The sequence below is a fragment of the Stegodyphus dumicola genome, chromosome 7 (genome assembly GCF_044657685.1).
Source record: "Stegodyphus dumicola isolate Sdum_Otavi_A_Nest chromosome 7, ASM4465768v1".
In the NCBI taxonomy this organism is placed as follows: Eukaryota; Metazoa; Arthropoda; class Arachnida; order Araneae; family Eresidae; genus Stegodyphus; species Stegodyphus dumicola.
In genome coordinates, this window is record NC_140774.1 from 94,654,680 (window position 1) to 94,673,472 (window position 18,793).

At 31.4% G+C, this 18,793-nt stretch overlaps 1 protein-coding gene and 1 pseudogene across 3 annotated transcripts in view; both read left to right on the top strand.

The window, feature by feature from the left end:
• Positions 1-4,169: 4,169 nt before the first annotated feature.
• On the top strand, positions 4,170-8,556 carry LOC118194926 (adult-specific rigid cuticular protein 15.7-like). The gene is made up of 3 exons (XM_035366138.2): positions 4,170-4,284; positions 5,501-5,602; positions 7,908-8,556. Exons 1-3 carry the CDS (start codon positions 4,273-4,275, stop codon positions 8,340-8,342), a joined length of 549 nt encoding a protein of 182 aa, XP_035222029.1. The 5' UTR covers positions 4,170-4,272; the 3' UTR covers positions 8,343-8,556.
• Positions 8,557-12,262: 3,706 nt separating this feature from the next.
• LOC118194925 (methionine-R-sulfoxide reductase B1-A-like) overlaps positions 12,263-18,793 on the top strand; it is a 33,341-nt pseudogene continuing 26,810 nt past the window's right edge. Inside the window, exons 1-3 of one of the 2 annotated variants that reach the window (XR_015042163.1) lie at positions 12,263-12,470; positions 12,630-12,690; positions 18,449-18,600. The product of XR_015042163.1 is annotated as a methionine-R-sulfoxide reductase B1-A-like, transcript variant X2 (transcript). Of the gene's footprint in view, positions 12,691-18,448; positions 18,601-18,793 lie in introns of both variants that reach the window. The other variant, XR_015042162.1, reaches the window with a different exon arrangement.

The following is an 18,793-nucleotide window of genomic DNA, read 5'->3' on the forward strand; positions in this document are numbered from 1 at the left end:
AAAAATTAAGCGTACCTTTGACTGCATTCGAGCTCAAGACCTTAATCACCTGATCGATGTGCTATTTCACTCTACCGCATTGGTTTAGATACGTAATTCAGATAACAAAACTGCTGAAAATGACATTAATTTTCATGTTAAGCACTTTATAAAAATTACGAAATCTAAACTTTTTTACTCTTTCCTCATTTTATTATATAATTAATAAGTGTTTCTGAGAAGTAAAACGCAAAATATTTCACTCCTGTGCAATGAAAATTGATCGAGATTTTAATTTAAAATTTGGGATATCTTTTTAGATTTCTATGTGCCCAAAACTAGCACTTAACACTTTTCTTAAGGAGTCTGTTAAAACATAAATTAGGATAGTTCGAGATTGAAATTTTTTAACACCATTTAATGTCAACCAGTGATATTCCTTTGCGATTTTATTAGCGTGTAACGATTTTATTAGCGTGTTTATCGCTTAATTTTTAGTTTTGTTACATTCGTTCGCCAAAAGCATTTTTACAATATAAAATATAAGTGCTCAAATGCTAAAAGCATATTAAGAATATCCATATGCAGTTTTATTGCTTGATTATAATCAAGTTTGTCATACTAAAAAAATCTGAAAGGTTTCAGATTTTAACATTTCCCAAAAAGGGTTTCTTAAGGTTTTAACGTAAACGCTCTCACTGAGCTCGCAGTCTACCAATCTGCTATTGCTTTCACTCCTGCTAACCCATTTCTTTTTGCCATTTTAGCTTCATTATAAAGCATTATTTTCTTTGCACTTACGTCATATGCAATTCAATAGCAAAATTTCAAAAATTTTAAAAGCAGCATATGTTTAAAATCCCCGATGCAATGTTTAGTGTTCGCATACATTTGTCCATTTTTCCTAGTCTTTTCTGATTTCATCATACGAATGTTCAGTTTTCTTATACTCCTGATCACGAGAGAATGCAATAACTGTTTATATTTTTTCCCACTCGAAAGTTAATTTAAGAAAGGAACCAGACCTAGTCAACAATCTCCAGGTGACAAAGAAATATTTCAAACAGTTCTGTTGTTACTACAGAGAATATTAAGTTTTATTTAAAAAAAAAAAAAAAAAAAAAAAAAAAAAAAAAAAAAAAACGAGAAAAATCAACTATGATTACACCAAATTTAAAATCATTGGATGTTCAAGTTGCTAGATGGGCATCTTAACCACTTACAACCGGAGAACAACCACAGATGAATGCAATAATTCTTTACTATTGGTCGCGGAAAATTTTAGTTAGCGTTTAACATAAAATGAGTCATAGAATTTTCATGGAGAATTTCCCTCTATTAAATTCCCTTTCAAGTTTACAGCTAGATTCTAACTAAACATTTTGCTTGATTATTAATGAAAAATTCTCTAAATATTTTATAGAGGAAAAAATTGTCGAATGTTTCTCATGTTTGACTTATTAATGAAATATTAACAGAACAGAATATTTGGAATTATATTTAAAAGTAGGCATACCATGTAACACAGTATGGATTAAAGGCACTCCTACGATGAGCCCATTTAGTATAGTGATTATCAAATCTGGTAATAAGTGGAAAATTTTGGATTCGATTCTCAGCTAGGGCATAGTTTTCAAGACTACGTTTCAGAAAAACTCTATAGCAGAATCCGAGGTAATGTATAGTGGACGATAATTTATTATCACATTGATTTGGCCAAATGGATCTTGCCTCTTTTGTTGAATTGCCCCGCCCAGACGGGAAATTGGTTAATGACTCTGACTGCCGTAACGAAGAACCCAGGTTCGAATCTCGGAGAAGGCATGGATGAATTTCTTCGTTCTTTCATACGGGTGGGCCAAATAAGATTTACCAATGTTAAACACAAATAACTTTTTTTTATTTTTTGAGATAATATAATATATATATATATATATATTGTAGTTTATAATTGAATTCTTGGAAATTTATTGTGGCAGCATACAATACAAAACAACGCGTTAAAATTATCGAGTTTTTCTATTCTTATCAACGGTCAATTATGACGCAGCTTAAATATCGGCAATATTTTAATTCAACTGTACTGTTTGGTGCGGTGTTATGGCCAATAGAGTTGTCGGCCCATATTTCTTCAAGAATGAGGATGGAACGCCGGAAAGGATTTCCGCAGCTTCTTACAGAATAATGATTGAAATTTTTTGCGGCCAATGGCGCAGCAGAATCTTTGTTTTTTATGGGGATATTTAAAAGATAAAGTGTATGTTAATAAACCAGCGACCAGACCTTTTTAAACAGCTGGAACAGAATATTCGAGACGAAATACTGATCCTTCAACCAGAAACATTATACGTGGTGTAACGGAAAACGCGTTAAAAAGAGCCAATCTCTGTATCGAGAAAAAATGGCGGACATTAATCTAATGTCTTATTTCATACATAATTTCCATAAAATATATTTAATGTGTAAAAAAATTAATCAAAATAAAGGATTATTTTTAGAGTTATCCATGTTTATCCTTATTTGGCCCATTCTGTAGGAGGTAACTGTGGTCCACCTATTAGAGGCCTCCATAACATAAAGACCACCGCTTTCGGCCTTAGTAGTATCCAAAGTCTACAAACTGCTAGAGCCTGCCATTGAAAAAAAAATATTCTGCTGCATTGTCCTTGGGAGAGGAGCGAAAATGGGGAGAATTTTAGGAATATATTCCTGCCATATGGTCTTGTAGTAGTCAAAACATCCATCTAGCAAATATAAGGAAGTGGACTTGATTATACGTGAGGACCCGTTCAATTTTTCAAAATGTGTGATCATGGAAAGGCTTGATGGCTTCCCACTAGAAATCTATTCAAATTTATCAGTCAAAAGAGGCTTAAAATTTGTTATTTTACATTCAGTTTTTGAGGTACTTTAGGGTACCTCACAAAATTTATAATTTATTCCTTAAAAACCTAATAACTAATAATTTCATCCAAAAGTTTGATAACCTCTGCATTAACTTTAAAAAATCTGAGAAAATGTATTAGTAAATGAAAATGTTTAAAATAGTTTTTGAAGGAGCTTATTCTTGAAAGGTAAAAACAGGTAATTGTACAATTTGAAAGCCATGGACTAGACGGGGACAAAGGGTATAGATTACCTTGATCTCTCTGATCTGAAAAGAAAAATATTTTTCAAAGATTCTTTTACAACGAGTCCTGATATTTTATCCTTAATTAAAAATCATTCAATAAAGAAAAAGAAATCACAGAATTTTTTTTAAATTCAGTTTTTAGGTCTTGAAGAATAAATCTGTAAACATATATTAGTTTTGAAATCTTAAATATTTTATTTATATATACATTAAGTTGCAATTTTTAATTTAAAGAAATGTAATACCCTAGACTTATTATTTTAAGAAATTTAAAAATTCTTATCGCAAAAATCTCTGTATTCTTGCATTATGATTGTCACTTTTTCTTTAAGCATTTTTAATGACTGTTAATTTATAACTTACCTTTAATTTAAAACATAATTTTTTTGCGTTAAAGTATAATAACAAGGAATAATATCCTCACAAAACAGGCCGTCCAGCACGAAACTGAAATCAAGAATGGGATCACTAATAGTGATTATGGAAAGCTTTAAAAATCACAAAACTAGTTTACAAAATGTTAGAGAAATAATAATCGGAAATTTTTGTTTAATAAAACTGCATCTTACTTGCAAACTTTTCGCGCAACTTTCGCCAGTATCTGTTCCAGCAAATTTTAAGAGTTGTGATAGCTAATTAATCAGGTAACTAAAAATCTATGTATTACAGAGTTATAGTTCGACATAGTTAAACACATATGCATGTTTAATCAATTGAAAGAATTCTTTAAATTTTAAAAGTATAAAGAAAAGTAAAAGGGTAAAAAGTTATCTAGGATGAGATATTTTAATAAAACATAAATGTTGTGATTTACAAATAAAAATATGTTACAAAAAATGGTTTGCAATCGTGTAAGGAAATATGATGACCTATAATTAGAAGAGATCCTTGATTTCAGAAAATACGAGCAAATCAAAGCTACCGATCTCTGGACATGATAACTACTTGCAAGGACATTTGTGTGGCACTGCTGTACAAAAAATATGTCAATGTCGTTAATCAATAGTACTTGAAATGTAGTTTACTTTCTCTTGTTCCTTTCGGGAAATCCGATATGCACTCATATTTCTAGTTATCAGCCTAACAGTATATAAATGCTACAAAAAACTGAGACACAGCATTCTGTGAAGTCAAGTCACAATCGCAAATAACGAAGCACGATGATCTCTAAGGTAAAAAATGTTTTACACTTCTGTTTATAGCAATTATAAACAGCGTGAAAATTCTCAAAAACCTTTTGCATATATACTGCGAAGCCTTTTCGTTTTTCATGCCTCTTTAGAACATAGTATTTAAAAATATGTTTAAATATGAAAAGAATTTCAGACTGGAAAGCAGAAAAATGAAATTTGACTATTTTGAGTAGAAATGATAAATGGTGTATACCCTTTTTGAAATCATGAATAATCACTGAAATTATTTTATTTTAATTTTATTAAAATAACAAAAGTATGCAAATCTTATTGGCTATTTTAGCAGTATTATTTACCACATATTTGCAACTAATTAGATGGTAAAAAATGCTTTGGAGACGAAGTCAATTATTTTCCTGCACAAAGTCTTTCCTAAGAAAATTGATAATTTTATAATATTAAGCAGCATCTCTATACATTGTTTTAACTAATCAATCAATGAAATCAAAGTCTATTTAAAATACTAAAATTGTTTAAATAAAATAATTTTATTTGGTTATTAGAATTGTATTATTTTATAAAATCTCAACATTATGAAGAAAGTCTCCTAGGACATATTCAAGATTTATCGTTGAGGGAAAAAGTATAATCCTTTTCCATTACTTTCATGCTGTAGTCGTGTGTGAATGAATTTCATCTTTCTCCTTTTAATATTGTCCAGTTATATTAATTCCAAAAATTGAAATTGAGCAAACAGAAATCATTTAGTGGCATAGCTTATAGCGCAAGAGCTGATACCCAAGAAAGAATTTTTTATTGATCTATACTACTTCAACTTTAATTGTTTAATTGTAAAATATCTTGTTAAGATAATTTTTTGCTTTGATGTGATCAAAGATAGGTACATATTTTAGTTGCATGAAGTCATTAATTTTATACATAAATACTTTTTTTTCTTTAAAATTCATAGCAATTTTAATATTATAATGTGATAAAATTAAAAAATCTTAAAAATCATAAAAAGTCTCTTAAAAAGTCATAGCAATTTTAATATTTTAATGCGATAAAAATGATAATTTGCTTAATTCAGGACTGTATTGAATTAACTGGCTTGTTTAAAGAAGCTGTTGCTGAGAAGGTAAGGGATTAGCAATACAATATTATAAAGAGAGAATTCAATGAAACTTTATCTCTTTGTTGTTACTTACGTTGGTAAAATGCTTGTACTTTTCATAACTGCAATAATTTCACGCAGGTTGCATTCCTGTGCGCTGCTCTTGCAGCTGCTCACGCAAGCGTTATTCTTAAGGCTCCCCTAGTCAGCACCGGCATGAGTACTAGCTCAAAGACTCAAGATGTAAGTATAAAAAAATCCTGAAGAAATTATTTTATTTAAAGAAAATTATTTTATATTACTTCTAATTGATACTAACGAAACCAACTAATTATTTTAAACAATAAGCATTTTTATGTGCCGGATACAAACATAAATTTGGGTAAATTGTAAAAATATTACAGGTTATATACTAAAAAAAGAAAATAAAGGTTTATAGTTTTATGCATATACTTAACATAGAAAATGTACGAAACTCGATGTGAAATCAAAACAAATTACTTTAGAGCAATACACCAAATTTTCTTATTGAAATTTAAAGAATTATATCCAAATGCACACGTTTCTTAGAACAAAAAATGCTTTCAAGTTTGCGTGTTACGAGTTCAAAAGGAATGTCCGCAAGCTCCTGTTTCCCATCCCAACCATTGGACTGTCATTATCAACGATCTCTTGCAGAAACTTACTGATTTCATCATTTGTGAAGAATTGCTTTTGCTGATGATTTGTCGTCCTGTATTCAGGGAAAGAAATTGCGCGATGCTTTTTATCTTGCTTAGAATGTTTTAAATTTCAGTTGTGAGTGGTTGGTAAGTTTTAAGCTGAAATTTAACCAGGCAAAATCTAAGACGATGCTCATTAATAGAAAAAACTTTACTGACGATGGAGCAATTGGTTTCTTGAGATGGTGAATGAAATTAAACGTTTAAAAATTTAACTAAAAAAAAAGCCTATTTCCTATATTTCTAAATATAAAAGGCTTCAGCTTCAGCGGAACTGAATGAATTGAATGGCCCATAATAGTTTTGACGTTAAAGCGAATGTTGGTGGATAATAATTTATAAACAATGTATTTATCTGTACAAGTATCTGTTCACATTTGAAAACTCTTTAACGATATTGTGCAAGGTAAAGTAATTTTTATTGACGTATTGCAACGCCAGAATTAATATAAAACATTAAAATCATATACTGTCAAACTTACGAGGATAAAAAGAGAGAAAAGAGGCTAAAATGAATATTATAACACACTTAAACATCATTCAATGATAGCAATGTCTTGCAGTAATATAACTTAATTCGACTTTGCTTCACTTGTACGTATTACATGACCATAAAATTTATTTTAAGGGAATTATATACAGATATTTCGTACCAAAAATTACCTACCAGAATTTATTTACTGGGAACATTTTATCCAAAATTACCTATGCATCCGAGATTCAAACATAATAAAATTATGTATTTTTAAGTAGACAATAATTTTTTAACTTTTTTAACTTTAGACGATAATTAACTTAACTAATCTTGATCACATTTTTATATCACTAGGAATCTTGACTTTCTTAACTTATAATCGTTATTGACTTATCTTAACTTATAATCGTTACTTACTATTGACAATCTTTTAGTCCAATGAACGATAATAACAATGATTAAATAAGGATAACTAAAATAATAATTTTCAAAAACTTTACATAGTACATAGTATGTATGACATATAAGAACCACTGTCTGTGTCATACCAATGATCAAAGATTTTAATAGTAGCAATTTCATGTCCCATAGAATCAGTTTATTGAATGAATGAAGAATCTGTGACTCCTGACACTAAACAATCTATAACAACTACTCTAAGAAAAGTCATGAGGTCATAATTTTTCTTCCGAAGTGATTTGATAGACCGTTCGTTATACATGCCTTTTAACTTTTGAATATACTTTGAAACTAGGAAACTTTATTAGCAAATAAAATAATGCTTTTAGTCTTCTGTAATTAATGGCAATTTGAAACTAGTTGAATGTTGCTAGTAAATTGTTCAAAGAAGCCTGAAGCTATGATATCTTCTATAAAATAACCGTATATCCTTAAAAAGGGCGTAGAATCACTATATTTTAAAAACGTATATGGCTTTTAAAAATGATACAAACTGTATCACTAAAAGAAAGCAATACATTAACGCTGTATTTCCAGAGCTCGTTTAATCAACTAATCATCTTCTTTTCGTTCGTTGAATTTTCCACTTCACTAGTCATTAGCTGTGCTTTTCGTAAACACGTTCTAGTAAGAAGCAGCAAGTTTGAAAATAAAGTTTCTAGATACATTCTAAATGATATAACTGCGATAATTTAAAGCTGTATGTAGGATGACTAGGTCCTAGTCACTTATCAATCGTTTTTAATTGCCATAATTTCCCATCGCATTTATATTTTCATTTTAAAATTTTTTACGAATAATGCATTGTCCAATTTATTTTAAGGCACTGCTCCTTTCAAAACATAAAATTTTAAATTTTTTTACTCATCTAATTTCTCTACATTCTTTCCAGGCTCATGGTAATTACGCTTTCGGCTACGATATTGTTGACAAACTTGGTGCCTCTAACTCCAGAGCTGAAGTTGGTGATGGCTATGGCAACAAAAAGGGAACCTATACCATCCACGATATCGATGGCAGAGCCAGACGAGTAGACTATGTAGCTGATAAACTCGGATTCCGTGCCGCCGTGAAGACCAATGAACCAGGAACCGCTGCCAGTACCCCTGCTGCAGCCCTCATCGCTAGCCCTTACGCTGGACCATCTGTTGATCACATTGCCCCAGTTGGCTCTGCAGTCTATGGGCATGCTGTTGCCGCTCCAGTTGTAGCTGCTGCTGCTCCTGTTGCATATGGAGGTGTCATTGGACACGGAGCAGCTTTGGGTTATGGTTATGGTATGGGATATGGATATGGAGCTGGTATTGGCAAAGCTCTGATCCACTAAAAACGTAAGTTAGTTGATCTTCTATGGAATGAGCTAAGGAGCTGTTCACTGTCTAGGTCGGCAGTAGTCTTGGTTGGGGCTATGAAAATTGAATTGGCAAAGACTCAGCTATTACATATTTTCAAACTCTTAACAAAATGAAATCATTTATTTATTTTTGCGATAAACGAAAGTTTTGATTTTACTGTAAATAATAAAATTTGTTTAGAATGACTATACTTCGTTCTCCTTTATTTTTCACAATAATAACTGAACTATGAAACTAATATGCTCATTTATAATGCTTTCTAAATACTTTAAGGAAATAATGTTAAATGCAACAGAAGCAAATATGTGATAGTGTGAGTTATCTAATTATGCTTATTATTTATAATAATGATCCTAAGAAATCATTGGTATGAGTTTTACTTTCCAGTCTAAGAATGAAATAATTTACATTCTCTTAATTTAAAGTAAAGCACTTTAGACATATATGCAGCATGCATTTTAAAACGGTGAGTTGTACCTTTGATAATCATTAGTTAGACTAAACACTTGAACGATACTCAAAGAGATATTTACTGAAGAAAAATACTAACACTGGGAAGTTTATTTTTCATAAAATCTTACGGAGAAAAATTTACAATATTAAAATTAGCTGATTTAAACATTGATGCAGTTGCATCAATGCGCCTTAAAATGAATAAATATTTACAATACACTCAACTGAGAGTATCATAAAAATCGTGTTAAAAGCATTCATGAAATAAAGCCATAAATTTATATCTTTAATGCACATACAGAAATCATATATTCCAAGAATACATGAAATGACGTCATAACGTCGTAAGTTTATAGGATCTTTAATACATATTATTTAAAACTCATGCAAGAAATACTGATCAGGTTTGAAAAATTTGCCAAATTTATGTTAGTAGGAAAAGTAAACTTAAGAAACATTACATTTGCTTTTAAATTCGGCCCTTTTATTTTTTGATAGTTTGTGTATTGAACACAGTTAAAGAGTTTAAGTACACTACTCTCTATTTAGCACAGTTTCATAAAAGAATCGTAAGTTAGAATAACTATGAAATCTTTATTTAACAGGTTAGAGAGCTTGCTTAACTCAAGTAGAACACAAATAGAATACAAATCAAAGTAGATAGTCTTTACAAACATTTAAAATGAACCATAGAGTAAACACTTACAAAAGAAGCAATCATAAGTTATAAATATGTCTAGTCTTACCCAATAGGCAATAATAGCAGGAGTATATTCCAAAAGGAGAACGTAACATGCTGAAAAAGAAATGAAGCACAAGTAGCACTAAGCACACACGTAGAATCCATTCTTGCCAATGTATATCGTTCGGCACTCGTTTGTTCTTGATGTTGCCTAGTTTTATTATGCAAAAAATGAGACTAATTTATGTAGGGTAAGGTTTGGATTAATGATGAGGAAGGTAGTAGCATTTTATGGCTTTCTTTAGTTAACATGGAAATACTGTATACAGAATGAAAGGAAGTAAGATGAAAGATTCAGTCTGTAGCATCATAAAAACAGAGTAGCATTCACATCATCAATGAAACAGTCACAGTCCTTCGCCTCCGAATCGTCGATGCTCCCTCGAGCTACGCCGTTGACTGTCTGTGTCTAAGTTTCCTCACTCAGCCTGAAGAATCATCTAACTGTTGTAGAGGCTGCCAGATGTAGGATGTCAGGAGAAATCGTAGAAAAGGAGCAGATGACCACACGGCCATCCTGCATTGCCAGGCGACCTCGTCTGGAAAGAACCTGAAAAGAAAAAAAAAAAAATTGAAGCAAAATCAATGCCCTTGATGGCGGATCTTCAGTTTACGCACCACGGTTTCATCTTATCAGCAGAAGTTGACGTTATGGTGGGGCCTTCATGGCGCCTTATCTTTCGTATTTCGTAACGATCAGCTGCGTGAACTTTCGTTGTCTCATAAGGATCCAAGAATTTGGGAAGAAGTTTAAGTTCAAGTCTAGGTTGGATTGGCATTTGATCTCCAAGTTTGTGTTTGCAGACAGCTTTGTGACGTTTCTTCCTTTTCCCGTGGGCTCAAAAAATAGCTGCGTTCGTACAAAGGGGCTCCTGCTCAGCCGTTATGGAAAGAAGGAAAATTTATCAGATCGAGTCGACGATGAGTTGATTCTCAAAATTTGTGAATAATAGATGTAATATGTGGGGATTTTGTGAGAGAATAACTGACGATCACCCCCAAGATAAGGGACTTACTTTGTACAGGAGTAAATTGTTCAATAAAATGTGAGATTCTTTTTTATCTTTTTCTTTTTGGTGAACAGGATGGCATTGGTCTTGTCCACGTTTGCCAGAACTTTCCAGTTTTCCAGCCAAGTCTCAAGTGTTTGGATGTGCTCTTTTGAGCATTGAATGACTGGCCTAAGAAATGTGCTTTGTGTCAGGATCGCTGTGTCGTCTGCATACATTGCCAATGGGGTGTTGAGTGTGGTGGGAACGTCATTCATATAAAAATTGATACGTGTGAGTCCCAAAAAAGACCCCTGGGGGATACCGGCTAATATAGAACAGCGGGTGGAATGTGTGCTAGTCAGTCATTGTTTCGATGACCTGTACAGTGCTGTGATAGTACTCTTTTGCGTCCGTGTGTTGTTTTGTTTTTGAATACGTTTCGTTGTTCACCACGGTTTCTGAAAGAAAACGTGTTGTGTTATCGATAGGGGATAAATTAAAAATTATAGAGCAATCAGATAAAGGAGTTACGACATAAATAGTTAGCTGAGATGTTCAGTGCTGGACAATCAATGATATCAGGTATTAAAAGGGGCAGTCCTACACCTTTAAAACTCGTGTCACTGCTTGAAAACGAAGATGAAGTTCTTGAAGAAAATCAATGAATGTAGCAACAAACAAAAATTTAAAAGACGACGTTTTCAAGTGGTCGTTTTGTAGCAACTTTCTATGCGAAACCCAATTTCGGGTCCGATTCTTTGTGAAAACGCTAAGGTCTTAGCAAAGAAGCTTGGTTGTTCATAATTTAAAGCAAGTAACGGCTGGCTAAGAAATTTTAAGTGCAGGCACGGTGTCCGGGAATTAGATTTAAGTGACAAGAAGTTATCAGCAAACTCCAAGGCTGCAGATGATTTTATTGAAAAATTTTAAATTGTAGCGAATTCCTATGATACCGAATTTTTGTACAACGCCAAAGAACCCGGTCTTGTTCGGAAAGCTCTGCATAAAAGCACTTCAGCATTTAAAACGCAGTGAGGTGCTCCAGGACATAAAGTTAGTAAAGACCGTGTTATGCTGCTTATCTGCAGGGCCCGACTTAGTTCACTTGAGGCTTGGGGCAAAAATTTCTTTGGAGGGCCCTCCTCTAGAGTAATGAAGAACCGAAATTCGTGGACGTATTTACATCTTTTACCTCATTATAGATATATAATAAATTTCCGAAATACAGTTTTCTGAGTGTTAACTTTGTCACCTTGTTGCAAAAAATTCATATCCTTGCTGACATGAGGGCTGAGTTCAGCTACATTTCTGCAATTACGATGGCTCAATTAAGTCAATCAGAAACCCGTATTTTTATAAACATACCGCATTTTGCGATATGTAAAAATAAGGGCTTTTGATTCGCCAAATTTGTCCATTGCATTTGCGAAAATCTAGCTGAATTCCGCCCTAGAAAGCCATGATTTACGTAACATAGACTTTTTGTGTTCATATGATAGATTAATGAAGCATCTAACATAAAACTGACGGATTTTAGGCTGTACTGATATTTTGTTTTAAAAGTTCATTAAAGAAAGAAACGTAAAATAAACTTTCTGTTCGATTTTGGGGCCCTCGTGATGTGGGGGCCCCGGGCAACTGCTCCGTATACCCCTGCCTTTGTCATGCTCGGCTGACCTGTGCAATCTCAATGGAAAGCCCATCAGATGGTTTTAGAAATTTGCTACCCAGTCATAAACTTTCCCTTATTTCTCACGTTATATGTGGCATCGGTTTTGCGACTGTCATCTACGTTTAAATTTGGTGCAGACGATTACATCCTTATGTAATGCCAGATATAATTATCACTTTGTCGCCTTATTAAATGCTTTCTCATTGTATGAACTTGTTTCGTTCCACTTGAATTATTTCAAGTAACTTTTTTAACTCCTCTGCACCAAATTTTATTGCTGTCATCATTGACATATTTATTGACCTGAATTTTATGTATTTATAGAGCAGTTTTTTTTAATACTATTTTATATATGCCAGCAGCTAGTATTTTTCAGAAAATTACTTACTGATGATTACAGGTAAAGATGTCGTTTTGTGCGTGGATTAGCGATGAAAAGTATCGGGATACATTCAAAACAGGTTATAAATGTTCATTTTCCTAAGTATTTTATTCGTTTTTGTGTATGATATGTTCCTTTTGTTCGAGAACAAACAGGATTTACATATATTTCTTCAGTCCTTTGTAATCTGTTAATTCTTCAAACTTGCATGCTGTAAATAAAGCTGAAGTAATTATTGCTTTTTAAAGTTTGATAACAATCCAGTGTTTGGGAATGGGGAATGAGAAATCAATTTAAGGATTTAATTTATATTAAATAAATAGAATAACTGACCAAGAGTTAATTTTTCTAATTTTAATTTTTAAAAATTTGCTCAAGCAATACTGTGTGTAAAAGTCAAAACCACAGTAAACTTCTTAAATTCTTTCTTTTGTCACAGAATAAATTTAAGTTACGAAATTATGTATTAAATTTCAAATTAAAACAAGTAATTCGTCTTTGGAAAGAGATGTATTTTTTTTAATACAAATTATACTTAAAAACTTAAACATAAATTTAATTTTGGAATAGCATTTAAATATGCACCAATACTGACCAACTTGCTGATTATGAAGTAATCAGATAACAGTTTAATATTTTTTTTCTGTGAACTAGTAATTCCTGATATTGCATGTTAAAAAAAAAGTACATTGCAGTCTTGAAAGTTGTTGGGTAGCCTAATATAAACTGTCTGAAAAGGGCATAAAAGCATTGCCTCTACACAAGAACTGTAATATATTTTTCAAATGTGTAGTGGTTTATTTAATGTGTATATACAATGGCTCCCAAAAGTGTTCGTACACTTCTGATTTTCATTGAAATAGGGCTCTATCCATTGATTAAAATTAAACTTTCTGAATGAGATTTTAATAATAAGATCTAAGTTAATCTTTGGAATATGGTAACAGGTAGTTTGGGGATATTTTGGTAAGGCGATAAAGGTTACTAGCTAGGACTTTAGCAGTGTACATGGATAAAGTGAAGAGTGTGCACAACGCCATTTTTGTGCAATTCTGGGATGTTTTTTTAAGTAAAAATAAGTTGACGTGTACATGGATACCGTGTATGTGCAATTCTAAAAAAACGCGGCAAGCAGTATGCGATTCTGCACTTTCTCCCAATTTCGCACCTAATCTTCGTCATGATTAAGCACTTTCGTTCCATAAAAGTTCTAGTATAAGCATAATTTGGCTAGCAGATTGTTGGAAAAAAATGTTGAGTTAAAAAAAAGAAAAAAAAAATGCCTTTACTTCGTGAAAACAAAATGGCATCCAAAAAAAAGCTAGCAGGTTGCTGTAGCAGGGTTGGTTGCCAAATTTTCGCCAAAAAATCGCAAAGTTACCAAACTCCAAAGATTAACCAAGATCTATAATCTAGTCATAATAAAATGACATGAAATATTTTTAAAATATAGCGAAACTTTATTTTTAAGAAATTAATATTTAAAAAATTACCAACATTTTATCTCACAAAAGTCTTCGTCCACTGAAATATTTTTGGATAAAATCAAAATTAGAATTATTACAGCTTTTTTTAATTTTTGCATTGTGATTTCATTTGAAAAATCGCTTGCTTTAATTTTTTATTGTTTACTTCATAATATTGTATTTATTATTGAAAAATGGGTCGCAGTCATAAAGAAATTTCAAATGGCATTCGAAAATTGATAATTTTTCACCATAGTAGTGGTAAATCAATTTGAAAAATCGCTAAATTAGTTGATTTATCCTATTCTACAGTGCAGTATGTGATAAAACGCTTTAAACAAGAAAATTGGATTGAAAACATGGTAAGAAAAGGTCGACCGAGAAAGTTAACTAAACATGATGAGAGATTTATTATTAGAAAATTTGTTAAAAACCTACGTTCGAGTTCTGTAAAAGTTTCTGCAGAATTTAATGCAAAGTTTTCTACTTCAATTTCACTTGAAACTGTTTGCTGAGTTCTCAGAGAAGCTGGATTACATGGGCGTTCTGCCCGTAAAAAAAAAAAAAAAAAATTGTTAGTGAGAAAAACAGAAAGCTTAGGCTTTCATTCACAAAATCAGTGATAAATACACCCGAAACATACTGGAATAATGTCCTATTTGCTGACAAAAGCGAATTTAATATTTTTGGTTCCGATGGTCGAATAACTGTATGGAGAAGAAAAAAATGAGGAACTTCATTCTAAAAACTTAGTTGGAACAGTTAAGCATGGCGGTGGAAGTATTCTTGTGGGGGAGGGGTGCATGGCAGCATCAGGACTATGTAATTTGGTATTTATCAATGGCATAATGAATCATTCTCTTTATTTAAATATTTTAAGAGACAATTTAAAGGTATCAGCCCAAAATTTGGGTATTGGAAACAACTTTTAATCATGATAACATTTTTAATCATGATAACAATCCTAAGAACACGGCTCTCAACGTTCGCATGTAGTGTCTTTATAATTGTCCACGGGTTTTGGAAACACCACCTCAGTTGCCAGATTTAAACCCCATAGAACACATCTGGAAAGAGCTGGAGGTTGAAGTAAGAAAACACAACATCAAAAAGAAAAGCGAACTCAAAGCAGCCAAGATGGAAGAATGGATGAACATTGATACAGAAATTAAAAAAATAATAAAAAAAAATAGTAAAATCTATTCCCAGACATTTAAAAGCTGTTTGGGATGCTAAAGGTACTATTCCGTTTTGAGGACCGTAAAAAAATTGCAGCGAAAATGTATGCGCAAAAGCTCCAAATCTAGCAAACGTGCCCATTTAAGAGCGCACCAAATCTAGCTTTCGCGCTGATTTCAGATTGTGTAAGTTTATACAGTCAAAAGTCTTTAATCCGGACTCATTGGGACTTCGGCGTTTTCGGATTATCGGTTTTTCCGGATTATAGATCATCAGTTTAAATCTGGTAAGATGGCATGCAGAAATTATGAAATTAAACATATGAAATGGTAATTTATGAAATAAAGAGCAATTATGATCTAAAGGGTATCAAAATTTACAAAAAAAGCTTAATATTTATTTTTTTACTTTATTGAACATTTCTTTCAATGCGCGCATGCATAAAGCATACATTACGCATAATCGAAATTAGAAAATTGCTACCAGAAAACTATTTGATGTGTATTCGTGATATTTATAATGACAAGGAATTTGATTTAAATCATATCAAAGACGGAGTACATTGAGATGAAATACTACATTTAGTAAGGAATTATAAGCCGAATAAAATAATAACGTCTGCCCTGAAGATAAAGGATAGTGCTGACAGATCAACTTCCAGTTCATTGCGTGCAGCGACATCCCCCCCCCCGCAGAGCAGCGTGAAATTGATAAACAGATTTCAGAATGGTTAGAGAAACAAAGGATATGGCCTTTATCCATTTTTTGCAGCAATTCCACTTTTTGTTTGATGGATATCGAAACATGCTTTCGCTTTTTAGATCCTTTGGCAGCTCCAGAATCGGAAATTCTTTTGACATAATCGAAAGTTCAAGCTTACTTTTATAAAATTGATCTAACAGTCTGCAAAAAATAATAAGCCGGATCCAATGAGAAGATTAAGGAGCAACACAATCTGCAATATTAACTGAAATAGATAATTAGATAATTTTAGCTCATACCGTCCGTTATACATTAAATGCGCATGCGTAAATGTATTATGCGCATGCTTAAAGGTATTATGTGCATGCGTTTTTGCGTATGCATTATGCATACGCAGAAAGTTTGTAGCTTTGAGGTCCGGATTATAGATCATTCCGGATTATGGATGTCTGGATTAAAGACTTTTGACTGTATAGTTCTATATTTCTTAAGATGCGATTTAAACACTAGTTTAATTTTTAAATCCTTTTTTGATTTTAAATCCTTTTCTGATATCCTATGGATTTAACAATTTGGGAATTGCCCATGACGAAAAGTCTGCAATAGAATTTTGGGTAAAGTGCAGAATTACCCACTGCTTGACGCGTTTATAAGAATTGCACAAACTCGGTATCCATGTACACATATCAACCTATTTTCACTTTAAAAAAAGTTCCAGAATTTCACAAAAATGGCACTGTGCACACCCTTGACTTATCTATGTACACATGGACGTATTTTCACTTAAAAAGTAAAAGAAAATTGACAAAAATCCTATTGTTTTTATGCTTGTAAAAAGCGGCAAACAAATAAGTGGGTGATTCTGCAGTTTATCGAGAATTTTTTCAAAGAAAAGGCATCATTCATTATAGAAAATTATGTTTGAACAATCAACGAGATGAAATTATGCTTTAGCGAACTCGGTAGCGAAATAGCGATGCAGGCATCCATTCAGTTGTTTAGCAATTTTTATTTAAATTATAATAGTAATCTGAAATAGTTATTTACTCTTATGCTTCCATTCAGTCATGTTTAGCCTTTTTTATATAAATTATAATAATGAAAAAGTATTAAATGAAATTAACCTTTCATCTAAATTAAAACATCAATCTTAGATAGTTATTTACTATTATACTTCCATTTTTGCATTAGGGTTGCCGCAATTATTTTTGGCAGCATTGGCATCAACAATAGTTTGGCCCTCAAAACCGAATAGTACCGGATATCTTACTAATGTTAATTTAACGAAAAATGAAAATATTTACTAATATGTGAAGATTTTTTTGAAGTGTACGAAGACTTTTGTGAGATAAAATGTTTGTCATCTTTTGATTATTAATTTCTTAAAAATAAAGTTTTGCTATATTTAAAAAATATTTCATGTAATTTTGTTATGAATAGATTATAGATCTTATTATTAAAATCTTATTCAGAAAGTTTACTTTTAATTAATGGATAGAGCCCTATTTCAATGAAAATTATAAGTGTACGAAAGCTTTTGGGAGCCTTTTTATATGTATATATGTATTATATTATGAATATTCTATTCAGATATTTCCAAGAATTCAGATCTCATGTGGATTTTTAAGGAACTGTCTACAAATACACGAGAGAAATAAATTGTGATTGTAATGCTTAAAATCATTATTTGTTATCTTGAGAATATATTTGGAAAATATTTGGAATGAAATTGATTACAACTGGAAAATTTTCTGACAATAGTAATTAAGTAATTTTCTTGAATATTAGTGACCAATGAAGAATGAGCTTCAGAGGCACAAAAAGTAAATTAGAATTTTTGTTTAGCAGGATACAGGGTGGAAAGTAACAGAAAAAATTGTTAAAGTGTATTATGAAAATTTGATTTATTTATGTGGTGATAAAAAGGCATTAGGAATTAAAAGATGTTCAAATCCAAGCTGATATGATATGTTTTTTAAGTTAAAAACAATGTGATGGGACAAAATATGACTTTTATAAACTTTCAAAATGACATTTAAAACTAATTTAAACTATATATTAATAAAATTTCATCATTGACAAAATAAAATTTTTTTTAAACTTTAGAATTTCATGTTATAATTTAATTTTTCTATTATGAAATTTATAGATGCAAGTGCTGAACTGTATTATAACAAATACGTAATTGTATTTATGTGCATTCATTATTTTAAACTATTTAACATATGTTAGGACCTTATAAAAGAAACAAATAAATAAATAATTTTTTTTTATTATTATTTATGTAAAAACATGTAAATAAATAAGATTGGTTTCAGAATTTTAATTGAGGAAATTTAAATGTAAGGAAAAGAAGGTTATAGTATTTAAATAACTGAAATAAATTTTTATTGAGTTTCTGTGCAAAAATAGTTATACATGTAAATATCTATCTCTCTCTCTCTCTCTATATATATATATATATTGTTTTCTTTTTTCCTCCACCTTAAGGTATTTATGTGTGTTCAAAGTGTGGTAATGAGCTCTTTTCTAGCCGAACAAAGTTTCAACACTTTTCTCCTTGGCCTTCGTTTACAGAAACTATTCATGAAGACAGTGTTGTAAAAAGAAAAGAAGCATTTAGGCCTTCTCTTACCTATAAAGTATGTTTTCATTTAACTGAAATATTAAAAAATTTCATAGTTACATAGTTTAGTGTATGTAATTTATTGTATATGATGAAATTTAATAGATTTTTTACATTAGAAGATATCTGTTAATATAGGGACTATGGTTAGTAAAATTTCATCCAATTTGGTATAAGTGCTGCTGTATAGAATTTCAAGTTCCAAGCTA

What these genes read in the sequence shown, in the direction of transcription:
- LOC118194926 (XM_035366138.2), top strand. An exon ending in CTAGCTCAAAGACTCAAGAT is followed by an intron (nt 5,603 to 7,907) that starts GTAAGTATAAAA and finishes CATTCTTTCCAG; the next exon opens with GCTCATGGTAATTACGCTTT.